Here is a 20868-nt window from a genome sequence, read left to right on the forward strand (position 1 = left end):
CAAAGAATGTAAAATACGTTCGTTTTTATCATTTTCTGGCGTATATGATATAAAGTCATTTTCGCAACATTGTGCCAAAATAAAATATCCCCACCCCCAATTTGCCTATTTCATGGGGTCCCGTACGCAGGAATCCTTAGTTCTATAAATATCATAAATAACCAGTTGAATTTATATGCCTGTATAGTGCATCTGTCTATTTTATTTAAAAACGTACTCGGGCCATATGCGAAACTGGCCCCTGCCACTTAACCAGCCATTCCTTCCCACAAACTTTCGCTTAGAAACCGTTATTTCTGATAAGTTTGGTACACAACATTTTTGTTTCGGTGGAAATGGTGTTGAGGTGTGCTTAGAGGGAATATGTAGCGCTAAGGAGCGGTTCCCGGAAAGGCTAGAAGGGTAAAGATTTATATTGTTCCCTAAACGGTTAACCTAAGGCAGTAAGCGTTGAATAAAAGTATGCTGACGACAGTTGAACGAAACAATAAACACAAAGCAATCTACTCATTGACAAATGTCATTCTGATAATCTTTATATTAAAACTTGTATGTCAGTAATGTACATGATAATTATAATATAATAACGTACATAATACATTATGTATCGTCTGTCTGCCTTTACTTTTTCGTCTGTGATATGTTTTAATTTAGTTTAAATTTTATCAATTTATATTAATTAAGGCCGATCGCAGAATTATTCAGTTCAATACATTAGAGATATAAGTCATTTACATCTTATTTCATACAAAAGTGACAGCTAACCTTCTTCAGCAATATATTCTCGCAGTTGAAAGTATCATTTATATTTTCGCAAATGACTCTATAATAATTATATAAATACAAAATATTATTAAGCGACCAATTTATTCTTAGGCAAGAAATTGCATAGAGTGCACATCGAACGTGTCATTAATGAAATCAAAACATATAAAATAATTTCACATGAAATATCAACATAATTATTCAGAACTATAAATAGGATCTTGACACTATGTGGCATATTAACTTCGTTTCAATTTTTTTTCTGAAGGATAAAACGTACGTAAGCTCATATTAATCAGACACTAAACTAAGAGCAGACAGATAAATATTCGGAGCGGATTTTAATACTTTGCCATTATTTATTATGTAATGATAGTTCTTTCATATTTGTATACAGCAAGTATGACAACGGTATCCCCTCTGTGCGCCGCGAGGTTTCGACATCATTCTTTTCTATCCTAGAAGGTCTTAAAAATGATTGATTTAAACTGATTTTCCTGTCAGTTGTTTTTAAATGCAATTTAAAAGTCAAATATACGCACATGTTAAACCATGCAGTTTAGAATGTCACTGAATTTTTGTTACATTTATTCATTTCACTTTCCGACTACCATAAACTATTTATAACTACCATTGATATCGTGGTATTATAAATGCAAATTATGGATTTACTTAATCTGTTTCTTTTCCATTTTTTTTATTTGTGGACTTTAAGCACTTGAAAAGATTTAAGCAGCACTATGATATGCGAACAATGTCCGTCTGTGCTGAAAAATTAGAGACTACCAAATATTAAAATTTTTAGAGGTTTGTGCGCAAAAATTAGTACTGAAATAGCATCAAGCAGGGACATTTGTTTATTTTTAAGACGACTGCGTGGTATTTTACAAATACATATATAACAATATAATGGGAATAATTAACTAAATTGATATAAATGCGGAGATCGACATGTCCGCAATCAATTGCAGCGCGAGCGCAATACATACATGTAAAATAAGTACAGTAGCTAGGGTATTACGCAACGTTAATAAAAAGGTATTGAACCTATTAATGAATTTCTTTATCTGATGAAAATGTTATCTTCATTTAAGAAATCACTTACACCATATGTGACAACACAAGGAGTTTTAACATTTTTATCACATAAGCCTAGCGTAGAATTACTATCTCTACGACAGAAGTAGGCCTAATAGTTTAATCGGATATTTATATATCAATCTAAGACGACTAGTCTCTTTTAAAATATTGCTTATAATATAATTAACATTATAATTATATATGCCAAACCATGCACCTTTATAAGGACTCAGCAATTTTCCTGCCAGCAATATCTAGTGAAAGTGTTCACGGTTTTTCACTCTTTCTTTGAGAAAGCCAACGTTTAGCGCTAACATTTTACCGCGGTTTCTTCTGAGTTGATTTTAATGTCATGTACATATCCTTGAGTAAAATAATTAGGTACATTTGACAGCTTTCTTGGTGCATTTTTTTTTTCACAATTTGACAACTATTTCACAGAAAAATTATCTGTAATACTTTCTAGGGTGTCCATCGCAAATGTGCATGAATCCGCCATTTTGAAAGAAGCTTGTGGGAAGCAGTAACAGTAACTAAGGGCGGAGTTTATTGATCGGTTTACGGATCCATGCATTGTGTGTGTAGGAGCTACTGGCGATTCCCCTTTAAGCCGGTTCTGGGGGTTGTGAAAAGTGTTGTACTTTCCATTACCTCTCTTTAACAGACTCGGTGATACCGACTGCGCTATTATTTCGCTTGACTGCATTCTATGCTTTCAAAGGATCTTTCAACAGATTTTACTCTAAACATTCCTCCAAATAGCATTTTGACCATATAATGCGTTAGAAAGAATATTGTATTCTACCGTTTATCTCGCTAGAATCGAATTGAGCTACTCAATACGGCATATCAATGTTATAGTTATGATCTGCCGTGTCCTGAACATATTGTTATTATTTAATATGGGGTTAAAATACCACTTAACAACACATTGCAGCCGACTTTTCCTGATCCTGATGTGTCTATGCTATTTTAAAGGCTTGTACCACTTGTAAAGTAACTTTCTGATGAGACCTGGTCAGCGAAGACACTGTTGGGCTTATCCCGCCCTAAACACAGAGTTTTCTTTTTGCTGTATCCATATTAGTGTGTAGCGCTGCTCCAAGATTCTTTTTCCAATTCGTATATGTTGTCATCAACCTGGTCGCCATTTCTCACCGGTTCATTAGTAATTGATCGCTAAAATTACGTTTGAATGAGATATACATTATTTCTGTTTTATCGGCATGTTACGATGCACCAAAGAGACAAAATTGCACCGTCTATTGACTTCAATTATAGTTGCAGCTTGTGAAATGTTTTGGACACAGTACAGTGTATTTCAGCCGCACATGCTGTAATTTACATAGACCGTTTGATAGCGGTCAGTTACATATTACGACATCCAAGCATGTATTTTCTCGAATATCCAAATTGTTATTTAAGGCAGTGAAACCATATCTTGGTACCAAACACTACAGACATATCAAATAGCACGATACTTGTAAATTTCAAGGGAGACCGTTTTTGAGACAGTGGTGTCATCGTAAACCACGTTTTACAGCCGACTGAATTGATTGAAATTACTAAATATTGAATATAATCCTTCAAACGGATATCAATCAAATGTATCTTTAAAACCTATGAAATAAACGGGAGGGAAAAACATAGAAAACCTTATTTAAAAATCGTTTTTAAATATTTGGATATTTTATGATGAGTAATAATATTTGGACACCGTTTGTAAAAGTTGTTTTATTTACACCACTTAAGGAAAATTTCATACGTTGTAATATTTGCAGACATTGATGACTGTATCCAGGGTGTCTGTGGATCGCATGGTACATGTGTTGATGGTCTGGACAGTTACTCATGTTCGTGTAAATCTGGATTCCGTGGGATGCATTGCGAAACAAGTATGTTTAACACTTTCACTTTGTATCTTTTAGACCCTGGTATATATAACTGCTTAAGTCATCAACGACTTGATGGCGGGAATCTCTCCTTTGTTTTCTGCCTTGTCATGTCCACATATTTTGATACGGTAACGAGAATTTGTTCATTTGAACTAAATGCAAACAATATAACTTCTTCGATTCAATAATGCAAACATGACTCCGGAGGTAAAGTCAAGAAGATTCTTTGAAATATAAAATCTGCAGTACCTAATTTATCATATTCGGTAACTTTAAGGGTGACAATCTTGACATGTCCACAATATGTATAAGATAAGATCTACATGTACTTTATCATTTGTCAGATTATTATATGTAATTAATACATTAACTTTATATTGTACTCATTTTACGTAAAACGATGCTTTATAAAGTGCTAAGTATTAGAATTTAAAATATGTAAACCAAAATTGACGTACACATTTATCTATAAATATCGAAAACAAGATCACAATGTCGATACACTAAGAGTTGTACGAAGATATTGGTATGTTACAGACTTTTAAAAGCATCCTTAATTTTGACTGGCAAATAATTAAATAGTCCAGAGCAAGGTGCACAAAACACTTATTGCCATAAATCAAGGTTCGATACTTTGGCGCCACTAACGGTACAGTGTTGTTTCATTCTAGATTTATACTTTGTCCGTGAACATTTGTTGTTTATTTCCCGTTCCTTTGGGATCATGGCGTCCATTCAACATCTATGTAATAGAAATCCACTTAAGCTGGTGATAGCGGTTGTGAAAAGTGTTGCACTTTCCATTACCTCTCTTGAACAGACTACGTCAAAATAACTGTGCTATTATTGTGCTTCACGGTGTTCTACACTTTCAAAGGATCTTTCAAAGCATTTTATTCTAAACATTCCTCTAAATAGCATTTTGACCGTATAAGGCGTTAGAAAGAATATTGTATTCTACCGTTTATCTCGCTAGAATCAAATTGAGCTACTCAATACGGCATATTAATGTTATAGTTATGATCTGCCGTGTCCTGAACTTATTGTTATTATCCAATATTGGGTTAAAATACCACTTAACAACACATTACAGCCGTCTTTTCCTGATGCGTCTAGGCTATTTTAAAGGCTTGTACCACTTGTAAAGTAACTATCTGATGAGACCTGGTCAGCAAAGCCACTGTTGGGCTTATCTCGTCCTAAACACAGAGTTGTCTTTTTACCGTATCCATATTAGTGTGTAGCGCTGCTGCAAGATTCTTTTTCCAATTAGTATATATTGTCATCAGCCTTGTCGCCAATTCTCACCGGTCCATTAGTAATTGATCGCTAAAATTACGTTTGGATGAGATATACATTATTTCTGTTTTATCAGCATGTTACGATGCACCAAAGAGACAAAATTGCACCGTCTATTGACTTAAATGATAGTTGCAACTTGTGAAATGTTTTGGACACAGTACAGTGTATTTCAATAGCATATGTTGTAATTTACGCAAACCGTTTGATAGCGGTCAGTTACATATTACGACAGCCAAGCATGTATTTTCTCGGAAATCCAAATTGTTATATAAGGCTGTGAAACCATATCTTGGTGCCAAACACTACAGACATATCAAATAGCACGAAACTCGTAAATTTCAAGATAGACGGTTTTGAGACAGTGGTGTCATCGTAAACTACGTTTTACAGCCGACTGAATTGATTGAAATTACTAAATATTGAATATAATCCTTCAAACGGATATCAATCAAATGTCTTTTCTAAACCTATGAAATAAACTTGAGGGAAAAAATAGAAAACCTTAACTAAAACTCGCTTTTAGATATTTGGATATTTTAGGATGAGTAATAATATTTGGACACCGTTTGTAAAAGTTGTTTTATTTACACCACTTAAGGAAAATTTCATACGTTGTAATATTTGCAGACATTGATGACTGTATCCAGGGTGTCTGTGGATCGCATGGTACATGTGTTGATGGTCTGGACAGTTACTCATGTTCGTGTAAATCTGGATTCCGTGGGATGCACTGCGAAACAAGTATGTTTAACACTTTCACTTTATATCTTTTAGACCCTGGTATATATAACTACTTAAGTCATCAACGACTTGATGGCGGGAATCTCTCCTTTGTTTTCTGCCTTGTCATGTCCACATATTTTGATACGGTAACGAGAATTTGTTCATTTGAACTAAATGCAAACAATATAACTTCTTCGATTCAATAATGCAAACATGACTCCGGAGGTAAAGTCAAGAAGATTCTTTGAAATATAAAATCTGCAGTACCTAATTTATCATATTCGGTAACTTTAAGGGTGACAATCTTGACATGTCCACAATATGTATAAGATAAGATCTACATGTACTTTATCATTTGTCAGATTATTATATGTAATTAATACATTAACTTTATATTGTACTCATTTTACGTAAAACGATGCTTTATAAAGTGCTAAGTATTAGAATTTAAAATATGTAAACCAAAATTGACGTACACATTTATCTATAAATATCGAAAACAAGATCACAATGTCGATACACTAAGAGTTGTACGAAGATATTGGTATGTTACAGACTTTTAAAAGCATCCTTAATTTTGACTGGCAAATAATTAAATAGTCCAGAGCAAGGTGCACAAAACACTTATTGCCATAAATCAAGGTTCGATACTTTGGCGCCACTAACGGTACAGTGTTGTTTCATTCTAGATTTATACTTTGTCCGTGAACATTTGTTGTTTATTTCCCGTTCCTTTGGGATCATGGCGTCCATTCAACATCTATGTAATAGAAATCCACTTAAGCCGGTGATAGCGGTTGTGAAAAGTGTTGCACTTTCCATTACCTCTCTTGAACAGACTACGTCAAAATAACTGTGCTATTATTGTGCTTCACGGTGTTCTACACTTTCAAAGGATCTTTCAAAGCATTTTATTCTAAACATTCCTCCAAATAGCATTTTGACCGTATAAGGCGTTAGAAAGAATATTGTATTCTACCGTTTATCTCGCTAGAATCAAATTGAGCTACTCAATACGGCATATTAATGTTATAGTTATGATCTGCCGTGTCCTGAACTTATTGTTATTATCCAATATTGGGTTAAAATACCACTTAACAACACATTACAGCCGTCTTTTCCTGATGCGTCTAGGCTATTTTAAAGGCTTGTACCACTTGTAAAGTAACTATCTGATGAGACCTGGTCAGCAAAGCCACTGTTGGGCTTATCTCGTCCTAAACACAGAGTTGTCTTTTTACCGTATCCATATTAGTGTGTAGCGCTGCTGCAAGATTCTTTTTCCAATTAGTATATATTGTCATCAGCCTTGTCGCCAATTCTCACCGGTCCATTAGTAATTGATCGCTAAAATTACGTTTGGATGAGATATACATTATTTCTGTTTTATCAGCATGTTACGATGCACCAAAGAGACAAAATTGCACCGTCTATTGACTTAAATGATAGTTGCAACTTGTGAAATGTTTTGGACACAGTACAGTGTATTTCAATAGCATATGTTGTAATTTACGCAAACCGTTTGATAGCGGTCAGTTACATATTACGACAGCCAAGCATGTATTTTCTCGGAAATCCAAATTGTTATATAAGGCTGTGAAACCATATCTTGGTGCCAAACACTACAGACATATCAAATAGCACGAAACTCGTAAATTTCAAGATAGACGGTTTTGAGACAGTGGTGTCATCGTAAACTACGTTTTACAGCCGACTGAATTGATTGAAATTACTAAATATTGAATATAATCCTTCAAACGGATATCAATCAAATGTCTTTTCTAAACCTATGAAATAAACTTGAGGGAAAAAATAGAAAACCTTAACTAAAACTCGCTTTTAGATATTTGGATATTTTAGGATGAGTAATAATATTTGGACACCGTTTGTAAAAGTTGTTTTATTTACACCACTTAAGGAAAATTTCATACGTTGTAATATTTGCAGACATTGATGACTGTATCCAGGGTGTCTGTGGATCGCATGGTACATGTGTTGATGGTCTGGACAGTTACTCATGTTCGTGTAAATCTGGATTCCGTGGGATGCACTGCGAAACAAGTATGTTTAACACTTTCACTTTATATCTTTTAGACCCTGGTATATATAACTACTTAAGTCATCAACGACTTGATGGCGGGAATCTCTCCTTTGTTTTCTGCCTTGTCATGTCCACATATTTTGATACGGTAACGAGAATTTGTTCATTTGAACTAAATGCAAACAATATAACTTCTTCGATTCAATAATGCAAACATGACTCCGGAGGTAAAGTCAAGAAGATTCTTTGAAATATAAAATCTGCAGTACCTAATTTATCATATTCGGTAACTTTAAGGGTGACAATCGTGACATGTGCACAACATTTTTATGATAAGATCTACATGTACTATATCATTTGTCAGATTATTATATGTAATTAATACATTAACTTTATTTTGTACTTATTTTACATAAAACGATGCTTTAAAAAGTGCTAAGTATTAGAATTTAAAATATGTAAACCAAAATTGACGTACACATTTATCTATAAATATCGAAAACAAGATCACAATGTCGGTACACTAAGAGTTGTACGAAGATATTGGTATGTTACAGACTTTTAAAAGCATGCTTAATTTTGACTGGCAAATAATTAAATAGTCCAGAGCAAGGTGCACAAAACACTTATTGCCATAAATCAAGGTTCGATACTTTGGCGCCACTAACGGTACAGTGTTGTTTCATTCTAGATTTATACTTTGTCCGTGAACATTTGTTGTTTATTTCCCGTTCCTTTTGGGATCATGGCGTCCATTCAATATCTATGTAATAGAATTCCACTTAAGCCGGTGATTGCGGTTGTGAAAAGTGTTGCACTTTCCATTACCTCTCTTTAACAGACTCCGTCAAACCGACTGTGCTATTATTGTGCTTGACAGCGTTCTATGCTTTCAAAGGATCTTTCAACGGATTTTATTCTAAACATTCCTCTAAATAGCATTTTGACCGTATAAGGCGTTAGAAAGAATATTGTATTCTACCGCTTATCTCGCTAGAATCGAATTGAGCTACTCAATACGGCATATTAATGTTATAGTTATGATCTGCAGTGTCCTGAACAGATTGTAATTATCCAATATGGGGTTAAAATACCACTTAAAACAACACATTGCAGCCGTCTTTTCCCGATGCGTCTAGGCTATTTCAAAGGGTTTTACCACTTGTAAAGTAACTATCTGATGAGACCTGATCAGCGAAGCCACTGCTTGGCTTATCCCGTCCTAAACACAGAGTTGTCTTTTTTACCGTATCCATATTAGTGTGTAGCGCTGCTCTAAGATTCTTTTTCCAATTCGTATATATTATCATCAATCTGGTCGCCAATCCTCACCGGTTCATTAGTAATTGATATCTCTAGAATTACATTTCGATGCGATATGCATTATTTCTGTTTGATCAGCATGTTACGATACATCAATGAAACAAAATTGCACTGTCTATTGAATTAAATGATAGGATCAACTGACAGCCGTCGGCGTAAAAATGCTGAAACAGTGAAACTTTTTGGCCACAGTACACAATATTTCAACAACACATGCTCTTATAGCTGCCTATTAACTCAGACTGTTTAAGCGGGTAGTTACATTTTGCGATATCCAAGCATGTACTTTTTCTGTTATTTGAATGGGTTTTTAAAGCAGTGAAATAATGTCTTGTAGTCAATTGTGTCAATTACAGACAAATCAAGTAGCAGGAGAGCCGTAAAAGCGTTTTGTTTAAGAGACAGGGTCGTCATTCTGGACGTCTTTTTACAGCCGCACCAGTTGACTTAAATATTTATAAATAGAATAAATTCCTTCAAACGGTTTTTCTCAACAATCTTTTTCTCTCAAATAAATAAAAGCGAAACAAAAAATAAAAACCAGATTTAAAATTCGTTTTAAATATTTCCTTCTAGAATGTGAAAAAACATGTGGGTACTGTTTGTAAAAAGTTATTCCATTCACCCTTTAAAAATATTTTGCAGACATTGACGACTGTATTCCGGATGTCTGTGGATCACATGGTACTTGTGTTGATGGTGTCGACAGTTACTCATGTTCTTGTATAACTGGATACAGCGGGGTTCCCTGCGAAACAAGTAGGTTTAACATTTAATCATAAAAATTATATTTCCTGGACTATGTCATATATAACTATTTAAGTTTAAAGGGGTTAATGGCGGGAATCTCTTCTTTGTTATCTGTCTGTCTACATATTCCAATGCGAAAATGGAAATATCGTTTATGGGAAACGAATGCAAAAATACAAACTAGTTTGATTAAAATTTCGAACTCGGCTCCAAAGGTAGGGTCAAGGAGGCTGCATGAAATAAATACTCTACTGAACTTAATATAGAGTATCTGGTTATTTCAAGGGAGACAGTCTTAATATGATTACAACATTTTTAACGCACAATCTACCAAAATTCAAAAACCCCTGTAGTTTATAAGTTATGTTCAATGTAAGAAAGAAACTCCGTTGGTAGAAATAGTAAAGAAATATCGTCCGAATTAGATATACTATTATTTTTCTATAATTATTTAAAAGATATTGATATCGGTAATGCGACATTTTTCAATCTAAAGACATGTAGGGGTTGATTTAACAACACAAGTAGAAATTTCGAAGTACAACAGTCTAAAGGCTAAATTTCAGTATATCTTCTGAGTTTTAACATGAATAAATAGATATAACCTAAAATTTCATGAACAGAACACCATTAAATAAAGTCTAAAGTCTTCAAATAACTAAAAAGTATTTAATAATTGTGAAATATATGACAGTTATGTTTATATCATTATTCGGTGTGCTCGTATTTTTATAGCTGTGTTTGCAAGAGTGCCGAATCTTGTATCAGGCTAGTACTTGCAAGCATAGATATCTATTAGTTTACTTTCCCTGTACTAATACAGTTCAGTGAAAAAATAACAACAATTTTAGGCACATACTCATAATTTATTTTCACAACAAAAAGGACTAGGATATATTCGTATGTGTATAATTTACCCTTGCTGCTTTAGAAGTTTTTGTCAGCATATTCATTGAAAAAACTTTTAAAAGTCCGATAATAAAATGAATTAGCACTATGAAATTTGTAGTGAAGATATAACAGTGTTGCTTTAAAGCCTAATTTATGCAATGGTGTTGTAATACATGACAGGTATGATTAAGGAAGGTCTGTATTACCTTAGCCCACATGTTATTTTGGAAAACTATTTCAAAGTATTCGAAAGTTTAGGTTCTCTTTCGAAACTAATAACGAAACAGCAAGAATTAAGAAGAGCTCTTTGGTTTACAACTGGAGATTAATGTTCACGAACAAAAAGCTCTTTTTCAATTATCTTAAAAAGTTAAAATGTTATCACTAATTTGATCATTCATTATTAATCGAATTTCATGTCATTTTGTGACTTATTTTTGGATTTTGGAGGGTGTGTCCTATGATGAATGCAGTTGTGCAATTAAGCATCTCTTCATTATGAAATTTTTGACGCGTGTTACTTACCTTACACCGTCTTTTACACATTGGAAGTAATCTTGTTATAGAAAGTAAACTGATGAATAAAACAGTCTATCAAGATAGTTAAAAGTAATCTATCTATGTTATCTGCAGAACAAGATAACACAGTCATGCATCAAACAATCTTCAAACTGTTTGATGTTCACATATTTGCAGACAATTTCTCCATACTTTGTCGCATATACACAGACACTTTTGACTTGTCTCTTCCCATCAGTAGCTACAAGTCGAAAGATTTCCTGCGGCCAGGAGTTATACAGACCAGAAATTGTTATTGATGTTTGTGTGACCATAGTCTAAAAAGTAACTTAAGGGTGAATAGCGAGCTTGTTTTTTATCATACCATTACGCTTTAATGTAGGAAATATTACTCCATTCTACATGTTGTACAAGTAGATCTATGAAATATGTATTTCCAAAAAAGTATGAAATACACATAATCACAACAGGAGATAATCTATTTTTAATCTAATCTAAATTTATTTTTATAGCTCTTTGGTATTTCTTAATTCTGAAAGTCATTATTTTGAGCAAAAATAACTATATTTCCCTTTCATGTATAACATAGCTTTTAGCTCAACTGGTCACATTCCTTGACTATTGAAACACTTTACTAGAGCTATCACAAATGTGACTCATGCCTTCACCTGGACGTCGTTGACATATAGAGCAAAACAACACAGAACCATAATCTAGGAAATTAAAGAGCATTTAAAAATCTCATATGCACAACTAAGTATCAGTATTGATCATTGCTGAAAGTTTGAATAAATTATATGAAATAATGAATGAGGAATTCAGATCACAAGCATTTCTCTATATATCATATAGCTTGCCAGCTATATTTCGAAAACGGCGTTCCATAAATGCGATAAACCAATCACATATCGGTAAAAAATCACGTGATATCACCCATTCCCCATGTGCTACACTACTTGTTGCATTTCATTCAGGCCGCAGGTAATAACAAAATATTTAACCTTGTGAACTTCTTAGGGTTTTATCTTTAACAAATTGTCTATTTGTTGATAAATTTCCCATCTGAAAATATCACAATTTCTCCAGGGTATTTCTTGATTTAACTTTTACATATCTTTTTTCTTTTCAAATCGCTGATCACTGACAAATAACAACTATACACAAACCCATTTGTAGTATTAACACATGTCCATGTCCAGAATTAAAAACTGTTTGACTTGAAAGAGATGAACAGTCATCTTAGTGTACAATAAAATTTTAGCGGAGTTGTCTCCATTTGTTCCTAATATCTTATTACCCAAAATCATTTTTTTCGGCTGTAAAAACATTTTCCGAAAATGATCATGCCAGATTGAAAATTTTGATGCAGTTAACTACATATACATTTAAAATAAACAGTGCATATTTGAAGTTTGTATTTTTAGATCCAGTCCTATATTTTGCAACGATCAAAACCTAAGCCTAAAGCAAGAGTGATTTAGAGCTTAGCCTATATGCTTTAAAGTATGTGCTTTAAAGGCATTTTTAATGCAGCCGTGCTAAACATGGTAATTTCCACTAAATTTCATAAAAGTAGACCACTTGCAAACGAAACAACAGATAAGTTGCAATAGATGTAGAACTCGCTAACTATCTACTACCTTGAGGTTTCACCAAACAACTTGTTGCAAAAAAGACAGATTTGTCTTTCAACGGTTTAACAATAAGATGATTATAAAAGGCTATTGTATAATTCCCTGCTTTTGCAAAATAAATAAGAAGGTAAAACGTCTCTGTATAAGAATGAATCTATTTCAAACATGCCATACGACCTCGAGTCGAAGGTCTGACAAGAGTCACACAGACTGAACATACACTTAAGACATTCTAAATTGTTTTCATATACAGTACCTTATCTTCATATATTAGGGAGGTTATATAAATGATGATAATTATAACTGTAAAAACAAGAAAATAGTAGATGATATCTGTTGAAACCCATGTAAATGGTCTTTTTGGAAAACACAACACAAGTCTTTCATATCGCATTACTTTCATAGAAAGTGGAGCACATAACCGGTATATATAACTCGTGTAATATGGTAAATATGAGCATTTGGGTGATTTCATTATACCGGTTAACTTTAATTTCGACTTAGCGTTGTTATATTTTCCGGTACTTTGGGATCATGTAGACCATTCAATTTACCTGTATATATTAATTGAGTTGCACTTAAGCTGAAGCTTCAGGGCATTATTTGGCACTGCATATAGTTTGCTATTAGTTTGTATAATGCCTTTTCATGATTCCAATTTATCTTCTTTTATGTGAATTCTATATCTCCCAAGTCTTAACTTACTACAAGCAGCCTTTTTCATAGAAATGCTTTAATAAGATTAATTAAAATACACAATTGTAAGCCACTGTTGAACTAAAGACCGGTTAATAGAACAATCCATTATCCGGCATATTACACTGTCATGATGTCAGTCCTTTCTATTAGATGTAATAGTAATATTGGACTGCTTTCAATGGGGCTCAGTACTATATTTTCCACATGGAATCCAATATATTTTTAATATTGGACTAATTATTCAGTAGACTGCACGAGGGAAAAACTATTAACACACACATGCATTTTACTTCTGTAGTTCAACATCTATCAATAACTGGATTACGCATGGAAAATACGTTACTTAACCCTTTGAAAGCAGTCCAATATTAAAAACACAATACCAAAAGTACAAACGAGTGATCAATATTACAACACAGATTTATATATATATATATAAATGTTATAACAACCATACAAACTTATTCTTAGTTTTGAAATTATCCGCTACGACTTTATTTTTTAGTTTTACAAGGTTTTAGTAATTCAGCTGCGATTTGATAGTTGCACGAAGTGTCAGTATAATAATTACTCTACTTTCAAAGTTTCTTGAGAATACAATTATTAGATCTGCCTTGTCATTTATTGCAAAGATTGCAAACGGTTTGCTTTGTGACAACCATTTTTATATTTAACATGTGAAATAAATGTAATGTAATTTCATTCACTTTCATACAAGTGTCGATTTCTTGTCCAAATAATCAATTAAAACGTGTTCTTATTATTTTAGCTGAATCTTTCAGGTTTCCTCACCGTGTGACGCCAAGTAAAAGTCGTATATGAGGTACCTTCACACTTTTGTCACAAAATATGTCATTGCTAAAATTTATACTTAAAGTAAGGAACTTGGATATTTGTAGGTTATTAGCTTTGTATCGGGAAATATGCACGGGTTCTTCAGCGGAAATATTGCGCGACTTTAGGAGCGCAATATTCTTCCGCTGAAGAACTCGTGTATATTTCCCGATGCAAAGATAATAACCTTTTTATTACATACGCATCTTTACGTACAAATATTATGTAAATATCATAAATATGTACAATAGCCTGAATAGGATTGACGATACTGAACTGAATAGAAAAAAATAGTGCAACAACACACACTGAATTACGTCACGCACCCGATATGAAGTTCAGGCGTCAGTGTATGGAAAAATATTCACGTTTCCGGTACCAGTGTAACTTAACGGGGAATAGAAACGAGTATGTAATAAATCCCTTTACTGAGTTTAATGTAAGCATACGTATCTTTTTGACGTTAAATTTAATGCAGGGTTCGTCTGTCCCTCCGTGACAAATCATATATATGTGCACCCGCATCTTATTCACTTAAATAAATTTATTCTTATTTGTGCAACTGACATAGAATCATATGTCTTTCCTACAAAGGTACATGTACGTAAATACACATGTTTTCAACTGGGCAAAAAATAGACATGGTCGTTATATGACCTTTTAGTCACATTCAGTATATATGTTTTTCCATGTTATTGCTTTTATTAAGAGTATATTTAGTAGGTCGTAGACTTATGCTATTTGCTTTGTATAAATGTATTTCTATACACGCACGCGCGGTCCAATGTATTCACACTTGTTATAGTGCATTAAAGTGTTGTTACATACGTCTTTCAGAAAAATAATTTACCCCCCTATTTTCAACAGTGCTAAGTTATGTGTGGTATACCATTTGTGTCGAAAGTCTGTTTTGAGTTCGCGCATATTTCAAAATATATGTGCTTATATAATATATACATTCACGCGTAAATATATACGTCTGCTTGTATATTTCATACATGCATGTGTAAATATGTATTTGCGCGCTTATATGGATCTGCTCGTGTATATATCTATACGTAAACGCGTAAATATATACGTTCGCATGTATATTTTTTTACGTATACGCGTAAATATGTAGGTGCACGCTTGTATGGACATGCGTGTGTAAATATACCTAAATGTGTATATGCATGTATAAATTCACCCGTACATGTCCATGTATGCATGCACCTACATACTTACACATGTAAGTTTAAAATAAACACGTGGGCGTATGTATTGACGCGGGCACAACATTCTAGCTGCACTTAATTATACGCGTATACCTATACATTTACAAGTGTATGTGAAAATATATAAGTAGACGTATAATGTATAATTCTGGTTGTGTTATATATACGCGTGCACCATTATATTTAAAATTGTACGAATATAATTTTATGCGTGCAGGATTGATTCTGAATGCATGTTTATGTACAAAAATGCATTCACGCGTAATTTTTTTGCAACTTTAGGTTCACATATATATATGCGTGCATGCATATATGAACGTACACGAGCTTTTGTACACATGCGCACGTCCATCATGTCCATAAGCGCCTACATATTTACACTAGCATTTACATGTATATTTTTATAAGTGCACGAAATGTATGCGAACACAAAACTGACTTTCTACCTAAATTGTACACCATAGTTATATATGGGCAGTTAAACAAGCCATTCTCTCTTGTCGTAAGATAGAAAGCTGAAAGGTAAGAGATGAAATATTATATATACTAAACATTTCAGTAGGTTATTTAACTCGTTTTATGAATACTGTACAGAAGTTACTGGCATGCATTCCAGAAAAATACAATAATTATTGGGATCATGTATAAGTTTATTTAACAGGAAACATACAAAACTATATCTAAATTTTCGGGTGACAAGTCGTGCATAAAATGAGATGATTAATCGTCAACAAATGAAGAAATTCTCCATATACCCTCTAGAAAATTTTATCTTTTAGCGTCAACGATTTGTAATATTTAGCGAGACTAAACATGTTTTATCATGTTTATTATATAGAGTAAGTTTAGTAACTTTTAGAGAGTCTCGATTTTGTATCATTTAACGTCAGTTGTATCATTAAGCAAAGCTGTATCATTTAGAGTCCTCTAGATTGACAGTTAAGTGGTTTCCCATTTGTCCACAGGGCATTTTCTTTACTATTATAAATGGTCAAGAATACTTAATACAATTTCAGATAATTATTTTGGGATCATTATGAGTTGTTTGTTACTAGTTCTATAATAATAGGTGTACAAAATATAAAAGTAGCTCTTGCTGATATTAACCTTCATAATTTACGGGAATATCTTTTTGTATTTTGCCTACAATGTAATACACACGACTTGTAGTTTATGCCAGATAGATATTGCAATACCAAGTGCTTGATGTACTTACATGTACATGATATAATAATTAACAAGTAAAGTTTTTGTGTTACAAAGCCCTATTACAGATTAAATAGCGCTCTTCTACAAATTACGTAATACTACCCTTTTACAGAATGTATATCAACGCCCTATTACAGATAACATTACAAAGCTCTTCCACAGATTATATAACGCCCTTCTACAGATTATGTAATAACACCCTATTACAGATTATATATCAACGACCTATTACAGATTACATAACAACGCCCTATTACAGATTATATATCAACGACCTATTACAGATTACATAACAATACCCTATTACAGGTTATATCACAACGCCCTTTCACAGATTATATAACGCTCTTCAACAGACTATGTAATAACACCCTGTTACAGATTATAAATCGACGCCCTTTTACAGATTACATTACAACGCCCTTTCACAGATTATTTAGCGCCCTTCTACAGATGACTACCCTATTACAGATTATAGGCCAACGCCCTATTACAGATTACATAAAAAAGCCCTGTTATAGATTATATATTATAATGCCCTTTCACAGATTATATTACGCCCTTCTATAGATTATGTAATAACACTCTATTACAGATTATATATCAACGCTCTATTACAGATCTTTCACAGATTAAACAGCACTCTTCTACAAATTATGTAATAGCACCCTATTACAGATTATATATCAAAGCCCTATTACAGATCATATAACAACGCCCTATTACAAATTATATTACAATACCCTATTACAGATCATACGGACTGCTATGATGTAATCAGCAAACAAAACAATTCTGAAAGCGGGGTGTATTCAGTAACGTTGTGGCAGTCCAGGCAAACGATAAATGTATTTTGCGATATGAAAACTGATAACGGCGGCTGGACAGTAAGTTGTCAATCTTATTTATTCTCTTCGAATTAATCAAGATACATGATATCAGAATCTTAATCTGTGAACCACACCACATTAAACGGATTGTACCAATGCTTTTGTATCATCTGCATCTAATCATCCTAAACTTTTACAAATTGTGAACATTTTCAAATTGTAAAATCATTTGTTCTAAAAGATATATGACTAGCAGGAAATGAGAGGCAGTATGTTATCTTTGAGGAAATGTAGAATCAACAGTATCGATTATAGATATGTAACCGTTCTAATTGTCTGGAATCTAAAATGGTGTCAACTTACGCTGATCCTGGCAGATGCATTTAAAGAACAACCCTAAAATTCATCTAAGATTCATGCAGCACAGACTATCCCAGCCACGCTAGGAGGATGGCTACTACCCCTTGGGTTCGTACACTGGGTATATATAGTTGACCCTCGAAGCGGCACTAAATACCAAGCCGAGTCACGGTTTTTAAATATATCTACAAAGTCCTTATAAAATGAATTTCCATACGAGAAGATAATTGGAGCAATATGTGACAACAAGTAAAATTAAGCAGCACCGTAGGAAGTCAAACGAATCTAGAGATGGAAACGGAATAAAAGCTGCCCGTAGCCCAATTTGCATAAAACCTCACTGAAAAATCGTTACAGAATATATGGCTGTCTGCACCTGCTAGAGAGATAATGGTGTGTAATGACGGTTATGTACTGTGTCCTTTTCGGACCACCTTACATTTCGACTGTAACACGCGATAATTATCGCTTCTCTCTAGGTTAAGAAACACATGTAGTTGCGAAATTTAACAATCCGCACGATGAGTATCGTGTAAATTTGGCATGAAGACTACTTCAGAACAAGCAAAACTTGAGAAACTAGCGAAATTTAAGCACATGCAAATTTTAAGTTAAAATTCGTCCAGGATAAAATTTCCGAGCAGGTAGGACAATTTAACCAGGTAGGAAAATGTTGCAATGTTGCTGGTGTTGAGATAGAAAATATACCGTCATACCGGTGTCATCAAAAACGTTTTTATACCAGACTGAAAATCGGCGAGCTCACGGATAATTTGTGCATTCGTGAATGAATTTCCATTAGCTAAACGTCTCTAATATAAACAACTTTTTTATTATTTTTGGAAGCTGTACAACTCAGTTCAATCAGGAAAAAGAATAATTGAGAGAAGTTTATTAAAAGTTATTTGTGTCTACGAGATTATAACTTCCGATCTTACGGAAATATTGTTTGCTTAAGTGAATGACCGAAATAAGAGTCGATATCTCCAAGAAATAAAGGAGCTTGTTTTTTAGAGTACGTAAGTTAATACATTGGTATCACGTGTAACCATCATACATAACGCAATCAACAATATACAATATCTAGACTTTAGTGCGACTTTCATTTTTCTGACTCTCGTGTCTCTGGCTCTGAGCTACTTTAACGAGACGCTTAATTAGATGCAGAAATCCATTCTCGTACTATACGATAAATATCCACGTATGTTGGAAGCCATGAAACAAAATGGCGGTAGCGGCGACGAAAGTGATGGAGAGAAGACTCCGGCAAAATCCGAGCATCAAACTATCGAACGGGCGGACGAAGGTTAAACTCAAAAGCGTGACACCGATAATGTATTCCCGAAGTAAAAAAGGGATAACGCAGAAGAAGAAATCGTACCCACAATCCCGGGGACAACGCCTTCAAAAAGACGGTGGTGGTAGAAAGAAAACATGTGACACTGAACAGACGTCAGAATTGAAGTTGCTTACCTTTTAGCAAGATTTTTATGGACATTATACTTACAACAAAAATATTTCTTTTGAAATACAAAAATTTATTAACTTCATACAAAATATTCAATTACGTTCACTGTACACTTGTTGAATAGATTTTACTAAAATGAACATTTATTTGTCTTGAATATATAGCTTAAAAGTCTGTCGTTTATTTCCCGGTCAACCGCGACAAATGACCGCACAATATTGTCCATAGTCTCTCCCGAGTGTCTATACACGACATAATAAATGCAATACATTCCGCACAAGTCAGATTCAGAGTGTTGAATTTGATCTCGGAGCATTATGTATGACTTAGATGTCAAACTTCTCGGAAATCCGTAGTAAGCCGGCGTATGTCCAATTGAATCAAAAAATTCGTTCGGTCCTTTTCTTGGAAAGTAGAATGTTACCCAGTGTTTTCCCGGTGCTCCGGTAGCATCGGTGTTTGCAACGTAAAACCAATTTTGCTGATTTCCCACGGTGTCCGCCGAACATACGGTCGCTGGTAGTTCCCTTAATATGGTTGATAATTGAAGATTATTCATTGAAGATTTACGCTTCTGGTCTTGTCTATGTACATAACCTCTGGAAAGCTGGCGTATATAATGTGATTCAAACTCTCTGGCACGGCTTTGGCAAATTTCAAGTCCAAACGGCAGTGTCCTCTTCTTTTGACGTCGAAAGTGACGTAAGGGTTGACGTCGATAACGTACAAACAATATCCTTTGGTATAATCGTTTAGCTGTATGTCCAAGTCTTCGCCAAATGTTCCAAGCGTCCTGTAACAGCTCACGTAGTTCTTTTGGTCGTAATTGGGCTGTAGCGGTTTGCTAGGTATCGACTGACCGTCAACGTAAAGGTCAACGAAGTTACCATCGAAGGGGAGAAAATTCAAGGGATTCTTCTTATGATCTCCGGAAAAGGCGCTACTTTCCACCAAACCGAGAACGAGAACGAGTCTATTAGGAACGAGGCCGTGAAAAATGTCATCGGCCGTTACGTTATAATTTCCCTGCGGTACGGATAACGCTTTGATGACGCTACGTTGATACGGGTATAGGGCGTGTCTGTCCGAAAAAAGCTTTTCGTGAGCCACGATTATGGCCGGATTTAAGCGTTGAACGCAGAGTTTGAAGCTGGCGTCCACTATCTGTAGTTTCACTGACGTGTCCTCGGACATGATGCGGAAGGCGTCGTAATTTGTCCATAGTTTTAGCGTGAGTGCCACACCGTTGACGATAAGTCTCTGTTGTTGAAAAATGTCTAATAGCAGCGGTCCTTCCATGTCGACTATCTTCCCGCCTTTAAGACGTTGGT

General features: G+C 34.2%; 1 protein-coding gene and 1 long non-coding RNA gene across 3 annotated transcripts in view; one reads left to right on the forward strand and one right to left on the reverse strand.

The window, feature by feature from the left end:
* LOC123542359 (microfibril-associated glycoprotein 4-like) overlaps window positions 1-20868 on the forward strand; it is a 63331-nt gene that overhangs the window by 19921 nt on the left and 22542 nt on the right. The window contains exons 2-6 of one of the 2 annotated variants that reach the window (XM_053531426.1): window positions 3627-3740; window positions 5670-5783; window positions 7713-7826; window positions 9775-9888; window positions 17633-17766. In XM_053531426.1, coding sequence (XP_053387401.1) covers window positions 3627-3740; window positions 5670-5783; window positions 7713-7826; window positions 9775-9888; window positions 17633-17766 — 590 coding nt within the window. The remainder of the gene's footprint in view (window positions 1-3626; window positions 3741-5669; window positions 5784-7712; window positions 7827-9774; window positions 9889-17632; window positions 17767-20868) is intronic. The other variant, XM_053531427.1, reaches the window with a different exon arrangement.
* Window positions 9740-20868, reverse strand: part of LOC128551080 (uncharacterized) — a 31662-nt gene continuing 20533 nt past the window's right edge. Inside the window, exon 3 of the long non-coding RNA XR_008368604.1 lies at window positions 9740-9877. This is a non-coding gene — a long non-coding RNA (uncharacterized LOC128551080). The remainder of the gene's footprint in view (window positions 9878-20868) is intronic.

Source organism: Mercenaria mercenaria, chromosome 19 (genome assembly GCF_021730395.1).
Source record: "Mercenaria mercenaria strain notata chromosome 19, MADL_Memer_1, whole genome shotgun sequence".
In the NCBI taxonomy this organism is placed as follows: Eukaryota; Metazoa; Mollusca; class Bivalvia; order Venerida; family Veneridae; genus Mercenaria; species Mercenaria mercenaria.